Source organism: Canis lupus, chromosome 4 (assembly GCF_011100685.1).
Source record: "Canis lupus familiaris isolate Mischka breed German Shepherd chromosome 4, alternate assembly UU_Cfam_GSD_1.0, whole genome shotgun sequence".
In the NCBI taxonomy this organism is placed as follows: Eukaryota; Metazoa; Chordata; class Mammalia; order Carnivora; family Canidae; genus Canis; species Canis lupus.
In genome coordinates, this window is record NC_049225.1 from 70,760,448 (window position 1) to 70,780,190 (window position 19,743).

The window sequence follows — 19,743 nt, forward strand, 5'->3', positions numbered from 1 at the left end:
ATATAGCTTAACTAAAATACTTAACAATTGCTGTGATTCATATTCTATCGACATAAGCCAGCAAATGAAAACTGTTACGAGTAACAATGGTATTTTCCCATTTATAATAATATTTCATCTAAAATGCTTGAGACATTAATCAATCATTACACTGACTCACAGTAATTTTGTAGCACTGAACATAAACTTAAGTCTGGCTACACATCTGACTTATATAGCAGAAAATAAAATAAGATCTTTTTGTGCTTACTTTTCCAGTCTATCTCTTGAAAGAAAAAAAATATTTTAAATAAGACAAATTTACATACACTTAAATTCATGCTTATTTTACTAAGTAGTTGATCAATGTAATATGTGTATGTTCCCTTTTTGAATAATTAAAATTAATCATTATTAATGTTTTTCTTGACAGGAACAAGACAGTGAAGGAGAAACATATGAAGACATGTATGAATTATATTTTTTACCATGATTTTTTTCCCCTTGAAAATGAATAGTATGATTTCTATGAGGAGGAAGAATGGATGGATATTCAATACCTAGGGAGGAAAGGCTTTATTGTTCCAATGAATAGCATACAATGATAACCTTTATTTCAATACAAAGGACTAAAGTCTCTTTGTCTAAAACTTTTACGGAGGCCTCTCAAAAATGTTCTGTGAGAGGCCAGGGACCCAAAGCTACTGGATAGACCACAGGCAGAGGATCACTGAACCAGGAATCTGTACATCTTGCTCAGTGTGTCCTTGGGGAAATGAATTCATTTATATGTTACAACTTCCCCACCTAGGCAGTACTTCACCTCATGAGGGTGCTATGAGAAACAATTTACCACAGCACCAGATGGCAAAGTTTCAACCTGCTAAAGCAGGAAGATGTTAAAAATAGCTCTAAAATGGGTTTCTGGGATAGGCCAGGACTAAGAAATTTCTGGAAATTGAGTGAAAGGAGAAATAAATATATTACCTTATTTTTTCTTTTGTTGCTTTAAATGTATTAATTTTCTGTACTTGGTTCTTATATAACCAATTCGGACTAAAATTTCTGAACTAAGGTTTGCATGTATGCATATGTGCATACTCTGTACCTGTGAGTGCATGCACATGAAAGAGAGAGAAAAAGAAAGAGAGAGATTACTAGTATTCATGATGATATGCAGCAAGAATTGGGCCTTTATAAGCATGCCTTCCACTTGCTAGCACAGGTTGTGAGGGGAAGCAGAGCCTTGGGAAGGTATCCTCATTTGTATGCCTTCTACTGGATTTAAGAACAGTCTCACACACTCAGGAATTTCAACAACCCCTGGCTTTATAACCTCATCTATACTGTCAGGCACTGTATTCTGTGGTAGGTAGGAACCTCTGGATGTGTGAGCTATAACACATTGGTGCTTGCAAAGGCCAAAACAACCTAACAATTTTTATCCACAGAGAAGCATCCAAAGAAAGAGAGAAAAAAAGGGAAAAGGAGGAAAAGAAGAGATTAGAGTTGGAGAAAAAAGAACAGAAAGAGCGAGAAAAGAAAGAACAAGAAATAAAGAAGAAATTTAAAGTAAGAGCTTGCTTGCTGATGGGTAAAACAAGAATGATCTCTTTTTATACCTTTCACACAAAAGGGGTACCATTCTTGAAAACTTGCATGGTTGGAGAATTACTTAATTGTTATTTCCTTTAAAAAGCAACTACCTTTATAACAGTAATTATTTTGTCCAATATGCTCCCTTAGATACCTTCAGTAAAAATGGAATATGATAAAATCCAAATAAAAATGGTGGCTTATGATTAGTGAGCACCTAGGAAATTTTATGTTGATTGAGTGAATGAGTTGCTCACACCCAGCTTGGCTCTCATCATTTCACATTTGATATTAACCTACTTGTAGTATGAGCTCGGACCACACACACAGATATCCCTGTGGCATGTATCACAATCATACAAGGGACACAAATGGATGAACCAGACCTGTCTCAGAGTAAAGTTACTATGAACTACTCTCTCTGCTGGTGTCTAGGCAGGACTTACATTTTTGCCGTTATTTTTAGCTTATATGTGTTGATTTCTGACACCCACTTTTTCTCATCACTCTTTCTTCACCTGGACTTCTGACCTCTCTTTTTTCTGATTTCTGATTTCTAATTGTATGACTCCTATTACTACCACCAACACTACACTGCCAGGCTATCCCCTCTTGGCTACACCATCTTTGATGACATGTCCCATCTGACACAGGTCTGGTGTGTTAGCTATATTGAAGGTGATTATATGAATGACAGAACTATTCTTCACTACAAAAAGGATTCATGTCAAGATTCCTTTAAACATTTAATTCCTCTGAAACATTTAATATACAGTTTGATTTATAAAAATTTGATTTCTGTTTAACTCCCCAGTTTATTTATTGTATTAAAACAAAGGTTCAACAGCATGGTACAGGAAAAAACATAAAGCTTAGAGTCAATTGGACAGATGTGGATTTAAATTCCAGCTGCCTGTGTGAGTTATGTGATGGTGGGCATGTTATTGAATTTCCCTAAACCTCAGATTCTTCTTCTGTTGTTGTTGTTGTTCTTATTCTTTAAAGTGAGAATAAATGATACCTCTTCTGAAAGTTTATTGTGCAATTAAATAAATTAATGTATGTAAGGCACTATATCTGCTAAGGTTCTCATTAAATTTCCAAAAAGCTTACTATATATAAGTAAAATTAAGATTTAAGTATGACCATTAAGACATTTTACCCATACAGATGTATGGGTACCAATGTTCATATTTTTCAAGTGGCAAATATGAAAAATTAATTTCTCAAATAAAAGTCTTCATAACACACTTTTATGAAGGGACTTTATAATTTTGTGTTTCTTTTGGAGAAAGCAATTTTGCATTGTTTCACTAATTCATTCAAATAACATTTTTAATAAGAAAAAAATAGTTTTTGGAAATCTTACCACTAAATATGAACTCAAAGTTTGTAAAGACTAGGATTTCACAAGCTGTAGTCCTTCCACAAAAATGTTAAAAGATGTTAAATTAAAGAAATTAAATAAATGTGAGAACCATTACAATAGTACCATATTTCATCAATTTTAAGACACAGAATATTTCACATTTTAAAATTCTGAAATTCGGCTGCATCTTAACATCATTGGCATATTATAATTTAAATAAGCTGTTTATCTCTTCGTGGTACATAATTGATAATAGGTCTCACAATTCATGACATCATAAATGTAATAAGACGAGCAGAACTGCTTCAAAAAAATCACAATCCATATTTGCATTTCAAAAGATTCAAGAAATTGTGTTGAAAAAGATGCAAATTTAGGATTAGGAAGTTAGGTCTTTAGGATTCATGTTCTAAACTAGATTACAGTAGTTCCTCTTATTCACAGGTCATACATTCCCAGACCCCCAGGGGATGCCTGAAAACATGGATAGTACTGAATACTTATATATTCTGTTTCCTCCTCTACATATATACTTAGGATAAAGTTTCACTTATAAATTAGGCACAATAAGAGACTAACAATAACTAATAATGAAGTAGAACAATTGTAACGCTATATCATAATAAAAGTTACTGCAAGTGGTCTGTTGCTCTCAAAATAGTTTATTGTACCGCACTCACCTGTCTTATGATGACATGAGATGATAACGTTCCTGCACAATGAGATGAAATGAGGTGAATGGCTTAGGCATTGCAACACAGTTTTAAGCTACTATTGATCTGACAATAGATCAGAAGGAGAATCATCTGTTTCTAGACCACAGTTGACCACAAGGTAGCTGAAACCCTGGAAGACATAACCACAAAGGAGGGAGTACTGTATTCTCCTGCTGTCATGAAACCACTACACTGTCCAGGATATTAATTTTCAAAACCTCACATAACATTTGCTTGCTATTTTTTTATTTACAAAGCTATTTGTAAAATGGTATCTGTTTATAGCGGGTAATGTCTAGGTTTATAGAAAGACAACACCACAAATTTGGGGGGGGAAGAAAGAAAATGCTTTTCCCACAAGTACAACCCACCATCACCACCTTCCCTTCCCTTTGCTGTTTGAAGCCTGAAAAGAACCATCAGAATAACCACACAATGCAAAGATGGGGAGAAAAACCTCCATCTACCAAGCAGACCACCAGCATATCCCGTAAAAACCATAGCACCCAGCATGTGTTGTTGTACATAAGTGGTGTTCAGGTATTAGTGGATTCCCCTGCAAGCCTTTTACAGGCTTCTAAGGTCAACAGATCATCGCTACTCTCTCGGGCCCCAAGCACATGCTTACCTGTTCGTTGCTGGCCCTGCCTCACCTCTGTGATTTTCCCCTCATCCCTCTTAGGAGAACATTCATCAGGAATGACATTCACCATCAGTTTCTAGTATGTGGTAAATCGACTGGTTGGCTAGTCATGGACGTACTGTCTTTCAAAACTCCATTCCTAAGAGATTTTCTGAATAGTAAGAAAGCCTGTTGTGATTGTTCCCTCTCTTTGCAGCTAACGGGCCCTATTGAAGTCATCCATCAGGCAAAAGCTTGCTGTGATGTCAAAGGAGGGAAGAATGAACTGAGCTTCAAGCAAGGAGAGCAAATTGAAATAATCCGCATCACAGACAATCCTGAAGGAAAATGGCTGGGCAGGACAGCAAGGGGGTCATGTGCGTGCAAATTTTCCTCTGACTTCAAAGTGTTGGTTTTTTTCAAGACAATATTAAATATGCAAATTCTCTTAAGTTAGGAAGAGTATTTTACAGGGTGGACAAAAAAAAGAAAATTTAAGATGACAGGGACAGCTCCATCTTCACCTCATCTGCGTTATTCTCTTAGTAGGGAACCATGTAGATATTTATATTATTCCAGGGAGGAACAAGGAGCAGGAGGTTCCTCATTGATTCTAAGAGGGGAAAAAAAAATGATTCACATGAGTCACTTTGGAATCTTTAAAATAGGCGCTAGGCTTACCACAAACCACAACGGCCTAAGACTTTGACAAAGTCCAGTCAAACGTGTCTACATCGGAAGTCTATAAACCAGAAACACACACAAGGAAATGAAGGGAAATTATAAAGAGCAAATTGCAATTAATATTTTATTTACAACTTGGAGATACCGAAACTACAGTTACAGTTACCTAAACATAAGTCCTTCCTCCTTTTGGCAGATGGCTATATTAGAACGACTGCTGTCGAGATTGACTATGATTCTCTGAAAGTGAAGAAAACTTCTCTGGGTGCTCTTGCATCAAGAGCTCTTGAAGATGACCAGGAGGTGTATGATGACGTTGCAGAGCAGGATGATGTTAGCAGGTATGTCCAAATACAAATTGTAAAACAGATCAGACTGTCCTCTTGTCAGAGATTATGTATTGTAAGATCCTAGAATTTTACTCTCCCTATTTCCTACTGCTCACTATCACTAAATTACCATTACAATTCAGATACTCCAAAGTCGGTGCCAGATCATTTGAAACCTAGTCTTTTATTTTGCTGTTTTGTAATATTCATTCTGATTTGATCTTAGAGCTATGCCTAAATTAAATATGATTTTGCAAAATATGGAGCATGAGATATAAAATTCTCTTTGTCTCATCTTCGTCCTTCCTGCTTTTCTATTTTCCTTCTCCTTTCATTCCTTCCTTCCTCCATTATCTCCCTTTCTGGGTAAAGCCATAACCCCTTCAAGTTGAAGGAAGAAGAGGATGTTAGGAATTCTTGGTTTTTTGTGCCCGTTTTGTAGAATTGGGAAACATCCACTATGATCTCGAAACATAAAATCTGTGCTAGATCCTCACTTGGGTCAAAGTGAGTCTGCATTCTTTATAACTCAAATTGCAAAGAAAAAAATTGCTTCAATTATCAAATATTTTTAAAACATAAAATGATCAAAATAGTAATATACTTATTAATATACTTATAAAATCTATGAAGAATTCAGTTTCCCTCCTATAGTTGTTCACTTTGTGTCACCGGTTAAACTCGCTGTGTTGCTTTCTGGCAGGTTTGTCTTTCTTAACAGGCTGCAGTGCCTTCTTGTCATTTTTGATATATGTTGCATTATTTATGATAAATTTAATAAATATGCCATAAATTATGCAATATATATCAAAATATGCAATGTATGCACTAAAGTTTACAGAACATAAATTGGCTTTAGTAATCAGAAACGCTCTGACCTAGTTTGGGAGTCTATAAATGCCATTTTTTTAGGTCAAAGTTTTAAAAGGCCATATTCTGAGATTTATAGAATTTTCTGTATATGAGTATGTCATCCTGCCTATTTTCAGTGTATATGCTTTATGCTTTATATTTTATTTATTTTAAAAATGTTTTTCTCTTATTTTGAGATTAAAGAACAGCAATATTAATAAATACATATTTATGATGCAGACACTGAAGAAAAAATAGCAAATCCATGAAAAGGAGTGACATTCTTAAAATGAAGAATTATTTAATCGTAATAGGCAACTATTTCCCCAAACTAATACTATTGTCTTTTCCATTGTATGGAGTCCATAGATACTGCTACTCTAGAGGACAGGCTCTAATTAGTAAGCATGTAGCAGAAAAAGAGTCTATTTAATGAAATGGAGTTGGAGGAAGTATATGGTTTTAAGACTCAATATCTTAAACAAATATAGCACCACAATACTGACTAGCATCTATGTCACCCTTATGCATATTTAATAAGAAAATGAAAGAAGAGAAAATGAAAACACAAGTTTTGTTTTTTGTTTTGGGGTTTTTTTTTTTTTGAAGCTACAGCTGCTGCCGGCAGAGAGCTCACAACAGAGCAGGCTTTGTCCTTAGTAGAACAAGGAAAGATGCTGAGTACAGCCGGCAGCTTGCCCTGGCGAGAGTAGGAGAAAGCACCATCCTCTTCTTCCCCTTCTCCAGATGCCTCCTTGGGTCCTTGCCTGCTTCACCTGCTCTTTCCGGATTCCTCTGGGGTAGAGGGACTGACTGTGCACTTCAAATTCTGTGAGCAGACAGGATGCTTAAAAGCACAGATTCTGACAGCTATCCTTCTCCTTTTTTTCTCAACTGAAGCTATTTCTGTGATAAATATGAGACACTGAGGAAAAGGAAATTATACATGCAAATACTTCATCACATAGCAAACTTGCTTCTCCGCTCCCCAAACTTCTTTGCATCTCTCCTTCCCTCCTTTCCTTCCTTTCTCTTTTCCAGCATGCTTCTCTCCTTCCACTTCATCCTGTAAATGCCAAATGGACCATTTTAGGAAGCTAAAGAATTGCTCTAAAAATAAAATAATGTGTGGCAGCTTTGCTCCTGATTATTAAGACTCTGTTCGTTGGGAATTGGTAGAAGAGTCTCCAAGATGAAATGTATTTGCCAGGAGTGGCAGCCAACCAAAATTGCAATTTTTCACATAATTCTAACTGCTTGCTTCACGCTCAAAGGGAAGTGTCAGACAAAATGAATGTGAAAACAGTATGGAAGCAAGTGGAGAATATACTTAAACTTCATCAAAAATCAATTCCTTATTTACACATTAGGACATTTATAGCATGTTTTTCTACAAAGTTTCATTAACTAGAGTATGGTGGTATTTTTTTTCCCCTAAATTAACCATAGACCTGTGTTAGAACATTTCTTTTATTCTGACTTTAAGGTTGAGGAATCAGATACAAGTGTATAATTAATACTGCATGGTTATAATATTAGCCTGATATCTGTTGCTGGCAGATTATCCAAAGTACAAAAATGCTAGTTACAGAGGGTGCAGCGAAGTGTAGACAAAACATTATGGAGGAAGGCAGGATGCCGAAGTTCTTATGTCAGCTCTTCTGTTCATTAAAAGTGGGTTTGGTCAGGTCACTTCATTTTCCAGAGCCTCAGTTTCCTTTCTACAAAATGAGGGGATTAAGCCAGTCCTCTGAGATTTTCCCAGTTCTCACAATCTACTTTTCTTGTGCTGTAGCAGAACTCACATTTTAGTGGGAGACACAGGCAAGAAAACAGATGATTATAAAACAGGGAAAACACAAAATGTTAGAGAAATAAATACGAAATACAGACAATATGGATTTAGAAAATTCAGGGCCACACTATTTGCAATAATAATAAAATTTCGGGGTACCTGGTTGGCTTAGTCGGTTAGGCACCCAGCTCTTGATTTCAGCTGTGATCATGATCTCAGGGTCATGAGATTGAGCCCCGAGTCAGGCTCTGCTCAGGGTGTGGAGCCTGCCTAAGATTCTATCCCCCTCTTTCTCTCTGCCCCTCCTCCAATTTGCACATGTGCATGCGCAGTCTCTCAAATAAATAATCTTTGTTTTAAAAAAAGAATAAGATTTTGTAAGATTCCAAGTTTTTAGAAACCCTCCCTTTAAAAAAAGTTTATAATGCTACTAGACTAAGATCAAAATGTTGTGGGTATAACATATTAAAAGAGAATTGAATTTAATTGCAATAATGGTTCTTTATGACTCCTGGAACAATACTGCTGGTTGGTTGGTTGTTTTTCATAAATCTATCTACAGAATGATATAATAATGTATAACCTGAAAACTACCTCACGGGAAATGTTAGAAGCAAACAGTAACATTGTTTTGAAGACTTTATGTAGTACTAACGTTCACTTGGTTCTTATTAGTTTGTTTTGGTTTGGTTTTTGCCTTGTTTCTATTATGATAAGGAACAATGTTTCTTCCTCTTTACATACAACATCCTGATAACTTTTAACTGCAGTGTTATTTCTCTTTTACATAACTGTTCAATATAGGCAATTCCTTCCCATTAGCTACATAATTCATAAGCTCATTTAATTTGTTTATTTTTTTCCTAGCCACAGTCAGAGTGGAAGTGGAGGTAAGCCACACACTTTTATCAGCAATTTCTTTATGTCTTCACCATTTTTGTCTATATTAATAACAAGATGCTTTTGTTTGCACATAATGAGGAGGATCTTAATGTGGTACCACTGGATTAGGAGCTAATGACCTAGATTGCAGTCCTGACCACTGAGTGACCCTAAACAAGTCACTTCTTTCCTCCAAGTTTGTTATGGGTTATAGGGTGACTCTATTTCCAGTGTGCCCAGGGCAGTCTTGATTTATGCCAATTGTCTGAGCACAATTATTAATAGTATCCCCCTTCACTTTCAGAAGTATCCTTATTTGGATGATAACTTATATGGTTACCTTAACTATGACAGCTAAAAACTCCTCATATCCTCATCACCAAAATAAAGGTATTTTACTAATACCTTGAAGTGCTAAAATTCTCATCCTAAAAGTCAGATTATAAGTTCTTTGTACACATTTCTGCAAGGAGGAGGTACTCAATAAACATTTCATAAATAAATATTTGTCAAATAGCAAGGTTCCTGGGGATTTACAGCAAAGGGTTTTTAACTCCTAAAATATCACTTTGATTAAATGAATCAGAGCTACCACCAAAATTCACAAATTCACGTTTAATTCTGTTTTTCTTCACTTATATCTTGATCATTCTCTTTTTCTGAATGTCCCCTCACTATTAATTAAATTTTTCTTATCACCTCCTCCCTCCTCTTTTCCACAATATTTTAACTCTATCTTCAACTCAGTTTTATTTTTTCTCATATTTATTCTCCCCACTGCACAGTACCCTTTATTATCCTTCATATTCAATATTCAAATTTCACCTCTAAGAATTCCTTTAAAAATAATCAACAAAACAATTAATTTACCTACTATCTATGTAAGAGTGGGAAAATAAAGTTATTCTTTAATTAAATGGTTAATAAGGAACAGGGATATTTTCTGCAGTTTAAATAAGGCAGATTTATTATCAAATTTTGAGTGACTATTACATGACCAAATTATAAAATTAACAGAAGTTTCTCTCCCCCACCATCCAAATGAAGGGATGTTCCCACCTCCTCCCCCAGATGATGATATTTATGATGGGATTGAAGAAGAAGATGCTGATGATGGGTAAGAATAATCAGTGAACTGCTTTCTTGAAAATTTTTTGCCAACTGAAATTTAGTGTCGATTTCTGGTTTGAATAAAAAAACAAAAAATAGTGCTCCTTATTACCACACGAATAATAGTTTGAATGTTTACTTAATAGCAGATGTAAGTCAGAAAGTATAATTGCACCACACTTCAAGTGAAGTGGCATGTTATTTGGAAGAATCTCAACAACTTTGTCAAAAGAAATGAAATAAAAAAGAATTATCAGTGTTGTAGTTTTTTTTTCAAACTTTTCACAATCATTTTTTTATCAATCTATAATCTCTGGAGAGTTTATCAGTTGTATGGCTATCCTCTGGATAATAACCATAGTTATAGGCAATCCAAATAAAATGAAACCATATGCTATTTGTGGCAAAACTAGTATTGAGGGGGATGGGGTAACTGGGTGACAGGCATTAAGGAGATCACATGATATAATGAACACTGGGTGTTATGTACAACTGATGAATCAGTGAACTCTACCTCTGAAACTAATAATACACTATATGTTCATTAATTTAATTTAAATTAAAAAATAAAAATTAAAAAACAGTGTTAATTCTCTAAGTGTTTAAACTTTTATAATGGCATATTTTAAAACAAAGATTTTCACTTAATTTTAAACATAAAATAATGCAAAATTGACACTTATAACTTAATTTTGATTTAGCTTGCTGTTTTAAAACCAAGAGATATTTCACTAAATAGAAAAAAATAACTTACCTACCAGTAGCAGCAATATTCAAAGACCGTGGCCGATAAACTTAAAAGCATCATCTTGGTGACTACAATGAGTAACTTACTGCCTGAATGATCAATGCAGTATAATTATAAAAAATCTGAATGTCCACCCATCTTCACATTCCATTGATGATTCCATTCTGATCAATGCCTGCATGCTCCTAAGCTCCACACTACAGGTTGAAGAGAAGAGTAATTCGTGGTCCTGGGGGATTTTGAAGATGTTAAAGGGAAAAGATGACAGAAAGAAAAGTATACGAGAGAAACCTAAAGTCTCTGAGTCAGACAATAATGAAGGTTCATCGTAAGAGTCAACCAACCAAATCCAGTGCACAATAACTACACTAATATTAATTTAATCAAATGCTACTAATATTTTATAACCAATAACCAAATTCTGACAGGCTTAAGTCACTTCGATGTCATTTTCCATTAGTCATTTTAGCCTTATTTACTGTCACCCTTACACTCACGCATTTATGTAAGAGGAACACAAAGTATTCAAAAATTATCATATGGTTTAAAGATATATTTTGCCTTCCCAACAAACATGTGCAGATAACACACACAAATGCACAAACACACACCCTCACATACTCCTACATACTGCGTTTAGTAGAACTTTTTTTTAAATGTAGCATCATATCTAAAAGCTCACAATGCCAAGGCCACATTATATTATATAATATTTGATAGTGACTACCCTTCAAAATATACATCCTCTTTTAAAAATTAATTTGCTGGAAGTAAAGGACAAAATTTGGAATTTCTTTTCTCTAAATAAATATTCAACGTCTCGGTAGCTCAACAGATTCTCCATACTTCACTAATGTCTTTTTAAATGTTAATTCCACATAGAATTCCTTATTTTAAACTCTTCTGTGAGACCTAAAATCAACACCTAGTAAACAGGACACTCAAAATTGTAAATAAACATAACAAATCCTCTTTGATTTTAACAAATCCTCTCTTGATACAGCATTATTCAAATGATGACCTTACTTAGAAATAAAGGCAGAGATTATTTTTCTTGCTCCTATTGTACACCTCCTAATTTTGATTTTCAGTCATTTGAACTAATGACCTTTCACACCTTAGTATAACTGTGCACCATTCTTCTAGAGATGTGTGTTTGTGTGTGTGTTTAAAGTTCAGAAAGTTATAAAAGCAAAGGCCTTTTTCTGTTGCAACTAAATGCCACCCAATGCTGATTTCAGATTACTGATTAGATTGCAACTAAATGCCACCCAATGCTGATTTCAGATTAATAAACTCTTCCTCTGTGGCTACAGTGGATATTCCTCTCTTATTCACCATTCTCCTGTTTGGGAAAACATGGTCATAGAAAGAATCCTATGACCTTTGTTCATTTCTACTCTTTAAGTCAAATAAAAAGTTTTGACCTGAGCTATGCCACAATGACTCCAAAACATTGAGTCCATTTAATTTACTCTGATGTGATAATATGCCCAAACTTCAGAGAACAAATCTGAAAATATTTGGAAGAACCTCAAAAATAGATGGCTATGGGCAAAATAAACCACTGGATACCTTGACTTTTGACTTTTTTGGCCACCATTGGAATTAAAAAAAAAAAAAAAAAAAGTCTTGCAAAATTGAAAATTGATGGAAAGGAGCTGAGACTCAGTGGAGAAATGGAGATGAGAAAGGAATGACCATCAAATAGATTAATTAGCAGTCTGAAGCCTCTGGGCTATTACTTGTTCATGCCTCCCCTAAATAAAAGGTCTCAATTTCTCGTTTATATTGGTCTGATTATAAATGTGTTCTCATTTTCTTTCCAGTTTCCCTTCTCCTCCTAAACAATTGGGTAAGTAATAAAAGCTAATTATATATTTTCTATCTCATTTATTGCAGATGAGATAGTGGGAAAGCATTGGATATAGTCATGGTTTCTAGATTAAAGTCCTGGCTCTGGATATAATAACTCATGTAATTGTCAAGCAACTGCTCCTGGGGGCGGGGGGCAGTTTCTCAACACTTAAAGAGTGGGAAGAGGAAAATTTTTAATATTGATGGTTTTAAACCACCATAGGGGTCACTATGGAGAAAACAACAGGTAGGCAGGGATGGACACCAAGATTTCTCATGTCTCCTCTACCCCAATTCAGTCGACCCTGCTATATTGGGCTTCTGCATAATGATTTCTAAAAATGTACCAGATTATATGACACCAAGGCCCTTCTAAATCTAAATGTCTTTGATTTTTTTAAATGTATAAATTACATTGTATTTGGAAATTTTTCCACTGCTAAATGTAAAACAGTTTCTTCTTCGTACAATTTTGATCAGCTTATTTTTTCTTATCCCTGCTGAGACAGACCTTTAAAAGATTCTTCTTAAATTGACTTTGAACAAAATGAAATCTCACAAGAATATTCAGGGGCTTTCAAAAAGTTGATACGAATTTATAAATAAATTGAAAGAGAAAACTAAACACACAGATAACCTATTCTTCCAGACTGCTTATCTGACCTCATTTTCAGTTATCAGTTTGAAAAAAAAAAATAAGACACTAATTCAAATTGATCGATAACTGATGATGAGTTTATATCTTAATCTATAACTTTCAAAAAGTATTCAAGAAACTTAGCTCCACAAAGGGTAGGTATAAAGTGAAGCAAATGTGATCAGTTAAGTAAAAAAATGGTTTTTTGTCTTAATTTTCTTTTGTTTTCAAGTGTGTTCTAAGTGCAAGTGTATGGAATAGTAATTTTTCCCATTCTTGAAACCAATAATCTGTCATATTTTTATATATTAATTATTAGTTCTTCACATAGTTGTGAAATTAATTCCCTGAGTGGGGAGAGAATGTTCACACACAGACAAGTGTGTATGTAATATATATGTATAGAGTACATACATATGTATGTATATATATGCACATATGCATATATGTGTAGACATATGTATGTAGTCTATACATATGCTGTATAGAGAGTTCTTGAAATTAAATCCTTGCCACTAGCACAGAGCATTTAAACTTTCTATGATAACCATTCCTTAAAACATTTGTACTCTCTTCAACTCATCTCTTCAGCTTAATTTGCTGTGTGCAACTTAGTAGGTGCACAGAGGAAGCAATCCTCCTGATTTTATTAACAAGAGATCTAGATGGAAGAAAAGTATTCATGGATTGGAAAATCCATTGAACCTGTTAAGGGCACAGCTGTTTTTCTTTTTTTTTTCTTTTCTTTTTTTTCTGTTTTTCTACCAACACTGGTTCTCAATACCTGCTGGTACCAGACATGCCTTATTAATAGAAATATTCTGTCTACTTTAAGGTGGTATCACACCTAATATTACTACAAGTTAAAAGCTAATGAAGGACAGATCAGTGAGTAAAAGAGAGTGATAGGTAGGTAGGTAGGTAAGTAGATAGATAGATAGATAGATAGATAGATAGATAGATAGATAGAGGCAGACAAACATAGACACAAATATAGACATATAAATAAAATAATATATATTACCATACCCTCCCAAAACCCCTAAGACTCTTGATTTCGATCTCTATTGCCTATTGCCAATGGCCAGTAATGTTGATTTGTTTGTCAGCTATCTACTAAACCTGACATTCATCACATATGTTGATCTTCAAATAATCTTAATCACTATTTGAGGGGTTTATCCTGTTAATGCTAGTTACAATTATGTCACTGGCTTTTCTTGAGGGAAATTTAGCAGAAGCATCCAGGGAGAGAAAAAATCTCTCCCCTTCAAGGATAGACAGTGCTTTTGGGAGAAATATACAGAGATCCCAGGAAAACTTATTTTGTTGTCCTCAAAACCATCTTTATATTAAAAACATAATCGAATGCTCATATCAAAATTCAAACTAAAAGTGTTTCAACATTTGATATTTTGCCTTTTATTAGACGTGGGAGATGAAGTTTATGATGATGTGGATGCCTCTGATTTCCCTGCTCCACCAGCAGAGCTGAGGTAATTAAAATGTTCTCATTGTGAGATGAGAATCTAACTGATCAAGAAAATTCGTCTAGAATAAAAGACCAGTAGTGTGTGTATCTACTGTGTTTGATCCCATTTGCTCTGTCCTCTCTCTGATCCCAGCTCTAAAGTGTCTTCTAGGTTTATGGGGAAGAGCCCTGGTCACCCCCTACTTCTCCCCCTCTCCTGGGTGTTCTGCTCCTGGTCCCCTGATTATTCTCTGCCCTGTGACTCACTGATGTCTACATTCTTTATTCATTCATATACTCAGTCACTGAGAAAATATTTGAGAGCCTGATCACAACTGATCTCACTGATTCATCTCCTCCCTTTATTTTTACCCTTTTCCCAAAAGCTTTTTTTTGTCTTGAATGCACTTCTTAGTTTATATCTCACCTTTCACCCACCTTCTTCAAATCTCTTGTGTCCTCCACAAGATTTTTTTCCTTTATGAAAAAAAAGATGATTTGTGTTTTTAAAAGGACTTTATTATGTCTCTTTTTCACAAAAAGCATCAGATTCTTAAAGGTTCCATTCAAATTTAAAAAAGAAAACATTGAGGGTGAATAGTGACATTCTTCAGGTCACCTAAGGTTTCAATTTAACTTTAGGTTAAAATAGGAAAATCTATTAAGATCAGTTAGTACAAAGGAGTACTTTTTGAAGCCTCTTTTGAAGTAGAAAATAACCTGGTAAGATGCTTTTTTATATTTCAATGAACATGTGAGATGAGCTAATACATACTGTGTAAGAACACCTCTATAGCTTTCTTAGGAAAAAAGGTGAATAAAAGGATCTTGGACTTGATTAGTTGAAGGACGAAAGTGACATAAATGGGAGAGAATACGCAGTGTCTTCCATGCTGTACAGCAAAAAGGCATGAGTACTTATTTATTTATTTATTTATTTTTTACCAACACTGTTAAGTTAATTTTACTGAACAAAAGAAAGTATCAAGATCAAAGACACTGAAGGGAGAATATGCTATCATTTCTATGTGAAGATCAAGTTCGATAGGCACAACAAACAAGAAAGATGAAAACAGAATCATTTTCCTTTTATCTGAAAGGAAAATCTAATCTTCTTTAGTAATATGTTAGGTTTGAAAATTCCTCACCATTGGGAAGTGACTTCTATCCCTGACATTTTTTTAATGCATTTTTCTGCTTTGTAGTACTGTAAAAATGTCACCACATTCCATTAAATAGCTCTCTAGGAACCCAGGTACACACTGGACCTTTTCTTCAAGTAAAATAAACCCCAGCTGATTAAACTTTATGTGATATGCACCGTTTTCTTTACTGCTGCTTATTTTCAGAGTTTAAGACTATTTTATGTTCTTTCCCATAGTATTCTATTTTTAACTAAAACTGAATTTCAATAGATTATTTTAAAGAGAGCTCATGGGCCATTTTTAACATGTATATCCTTATAGTTCCAAACGGCTAATTTAAGATAGTAATTCCTCTACTGCCCAGAGCACCGTAGTATAGGAGATACTGAGGAAAGATGCAGAACCCAAGGCAGGACAATGTGCTAATACATTTCACGGTAAATGAACTGAATTCTAAGATTCAAAACTGAAGAATCAAACATTGTAAACAAATCAGTTACAAACAAAACTTTATTTTAGGTGGTCTCTATAAAAATTAATATCAGCATTGAGAATCTTTCATTATTCACAAAAATTCTGATTTTTAAAATTTCCTCCTTCAGAGATTTCTGACCTTTTCCTAACATCCACATTCAACATTAGCAAATGTTCTTCAACCTTGGTTGCAAATTAGTATTACCTGGGGAGCTTTACAATATATGTCAGTATCTAGACCCCACTCAGTCTAATTAATTAGAATGTATTTAATTTAATTAGAATGTCTAGGAATATGACAAAGGCATTGGTATTTTTTAAAAACTTCCCAGGTGATTCTATATGTGGCCAGGCTGAAAAATCACTATCTTTGCCTTATTATTATGACGATTAGCTTTAGTCTACTTGGTATCTCTGAGATGCTATCCTGGCTCTATTTTAAGCTTATATGAAAACCTGACATATAGATAAACTTTTCAAGACATAAAAATCAATTTTAAAAAAATGTTCTTTTTCAAAAAGCCTTTTCTATGTTATTGGCCAAGCCAGTTAATTATCCATGAAGGTTTGAAAAATATAGGGATTTTGACAATAGATAGGTTGAATCATATGAAACCTCTGTTACATAACCATATTTACACTAAACCTCAATAATTGTATATGGTTCACCGTAATAGGTAATCACTTCCTTCCATTTTACTCATAATCTGTATTCTTTGAAGAATCATTTCTGTGTTATGAAATATTACCACTTATTACAGTGAAAGTACTAGATTTCTAAGAAAAGGAATTAATTAAAAACAAAATTTGACAAAAATGTAATGTTATGGAGTCTCTATTGCACACTGTTCTTTTTATACCAAACTAAACGCTGTTTTATATGTTCTACCATCTTAGTCAAGGAGCCAAGGCTAAGACAGAAGAAAAAGACCTTAAGAAGCTAAAAAAGCAAGAAAAAGAAGAGAAAGACTTCAGGAAAAAGTTTAAAGTATGTCATATTTAATTATCAGACAAAGTTCAAAGCACTAGTGGGGGAAAAAAAACAATGATTTTTAAATACCAAACTGCAGGTATTAAAAGCAGAATTGTCAATGTCAGTTATCCATTGTAACTTCTTTATTTTCTATAAAAATGTCCTTACATTTGAATGTATTCCTTTAACAAATCAAGCAAAATCTTATACATGCACAATATATATATACTGCAATAATAATTTAGATTTAGCCATTCTTTGAACTTTAATAAGATAATCTAGAAGTAGAATGGACAAAAAAAAAAGATTCTTGGGACACCTGGGTCGCTCAGCAGTTGAGCATCTGTGTTTGGCTCAGGGCATGATCCCGGTCCCAAGATTGAGTCCCACATCAGGCTCCCTGCACAGAGCCTGCTTCTCCCTCTGCCTGTGTGTCTGCCTCTCTCTGTATGTCTCTCATAAATAAATAAATAAAATAAAAATCTTTTAAAAGATTCTTATATAAACACACATACATATACATACCCTGGAATATTATTCAGCCATGAAAAAAGAAGGAAATCTTGCCACTTGTGACAACATGGATGGCCCCTAAGGGCATTATGCTAAGTGAAATAAGTCAAACAGAGAAAGACAAATACCCTATAATAATCATTTATACGTGGAATCTTAAAAAGCCAAACTCGCAGAAACAAAGTAAAATGATAGCTACCAGAGCCTGGGGTAGGACGTGGAGGAGACATTGGTCAAAGGGTACAAACTTTCAGTTATAATATGAATAAGTTTCAGGGGTCTACTGTACAGCATGGTCATTATAGTTAGCAGTACTGCATTATATACTTGAAAGTTGTGAAGAGAGTAAATCTTAAATGTTCTCACCACAAAAAAAGAAATGGTAATTATGTAAAGTGATAGAAGTGTTAGCTAAAGCCACAATGGTTGTCATTTTGTAATCTATATCAAATCAACACATGTACACCTTAAATTTTAAAAATGTTTTTAATTTTTAAAATAGTGATAATATTAGGTTGGTGAGATTATGAGTGGTTTTCCCTCAAAAATTATTCCTTAATATTTTTACATTATTTTTTGAAAACAAGGAACTATTTATTTAGCAAAGGCTTTCTTAATAAACCTGTCAATAGATGGATTACTTTAATAATCATCAATCAATAAATTAAATGTTTTTCTTTATTTTTCCAGTATGATGGTGAAATTAGAGTCCTGTATTCCACCAAAGTAGCACCCGCCTTAACTTCTAAAAGATGGGGGACCAGAGATCTACAGGTGAAGCCTGGTGAATCTCTTGAAGTTATACAAAGCACTGATGATACAAAAGTTCTCTGCAGAAATGAAGAAGGAAAATGTAAGTCACTGCTTACTCTTTGCTGCTATGGCACTCTGGGATTTAATAATCAAATGCGTGTTCCTGATCGCTCTTGTTTTATTATCTTTGTTTTGTCTATGTTTTATGAATTGTGGAACATACATTAAGAAACTAGAGATCGTGCTGTGCTGAAATCAATGTATTGTATTTTAATCCTTTTTCACTTAAAAACCTGCTATTTTTGGCACTGTGGTGCCAAAGTAATGCCAAATTAGTACTTCTCAAAATGTGGTCCCACAGACTACCAGGATCAGAAAACCCTTTGTGTATTAAAATCACAGTTTCCTGGACTCACCCTTGACTTGCTAAGTTATGAGTTCCGGGGAGTCAGATGGAATATGTGATCATCACCTCTTCCCTAACTTATTCTCAGGTACACCAAAGTGAGAACCACTGTGCTAAAGTAGTGAGTGGCTCTTGTTCTGGCCTAGTTTTGAAATTATATAGCACATGTCATATCTAGAATTTCCAGTTTTCCTACCTAGCAAATCTTCTTATTTTCTTTTCCTACTTGGACACACTCAATACAACATAGTATTCCAAATGAATATAAGACAGTCCTGTCTTTGACTTTATCAGCTATTAAAACTGACAGAGGTGGAAAAAAAAAAACTGACAGAGGGAAATGCTTTTGTCAAATTTTAAAAGAAGGCTTATTTCACTTAAAGTTCAGGAAAGAGTAGCTCCCAATTGTGCTTCTTGGGGGAAAAAAAAGTGCTTCCTATATATTTTTGTTTATATATAGGAATATAAATATATATAGTGCTTCCTATATATATTTATTTTTTAATTTAATTTAATTTTAATTCAGGGTAGTTATCATGCAGCATTATATTAGTTTCAGGTGTACAACATAGTGAGCCAGCACTTCCATACATGACCCAGCACTCATGATGACAAGTGCACTCCTTAATACAGCATAGTATTGAATACAAGAGAGTCCTTGTCTTATTATTTGACTTTATCGGCTATTGAAATTGCAGTTGGAAATGTTTCTGTCAAATTTTAAAAGGAAGTTTATTTTATTTAAAGTCCAGGGAAGAGTAACTCAGAATTATGTGTCCTGTCTTTAAAATCGGATAGTCAGCATGGATGCCCCCTATCAGCTTGGTTAGTC

General features: G+C 34.3%; 1 protein-coding gene across 4 annotated transcripts in view; it reads left to right on the forward strand.

Moving 5' to 3' along the window:
• The window catches only part of FYB1 (FYN binding protein 1), a 150,353-nt gene that overhangs the window by 117,393 nt on the left and 13,217 nt on the right, over positions 1-19,743 (forward strand). For 3 of the 4 annotated variants that reach the window (XM_038535261.1, XM_038535264.1, XM_038535262.1), the window contains exons 6-16: positions 413-447; positions 1,431-1,551; positions 4,500-4,659; positions 5,163-5,307; positions 8,810-8,832; positions 9,872-9,941; positions 10,873-11,010; positions 12,512-12,537; positions 14,606-14,672; positions 17,164-17,254; positions 18,443-18,605. In XM_038535261.1, the coding sequence (XP_038391189.1) occupies positions 413-447; positions 1,431-1,551; positions 4,500-4,659; positions 5,163-5,307; positions 8,810-8,832; positions 9,872-9,941; positions 10,873-11,010; positions 12,512-12,537; positions 14,606-14,672; positions 17,164-17,254; positions 18,443-18,605 (1,039 nt within the window). The remainder of the gene's footprint in view (positions 1-412; positions 448-1,430; positions 1,552-4,499; positions 4,660-5,162; positions 5,308-8,809; positions 8,833-9,871; positions 9,942-10,872; positions 11,011-12,511; positions 12,538-14,605; positions 14,673-17,163; positions 17,255-18,442; positions 18,606-19,743) is intronic. The other variant, XM_038535263.1, reaches the window with a different exon arrangement.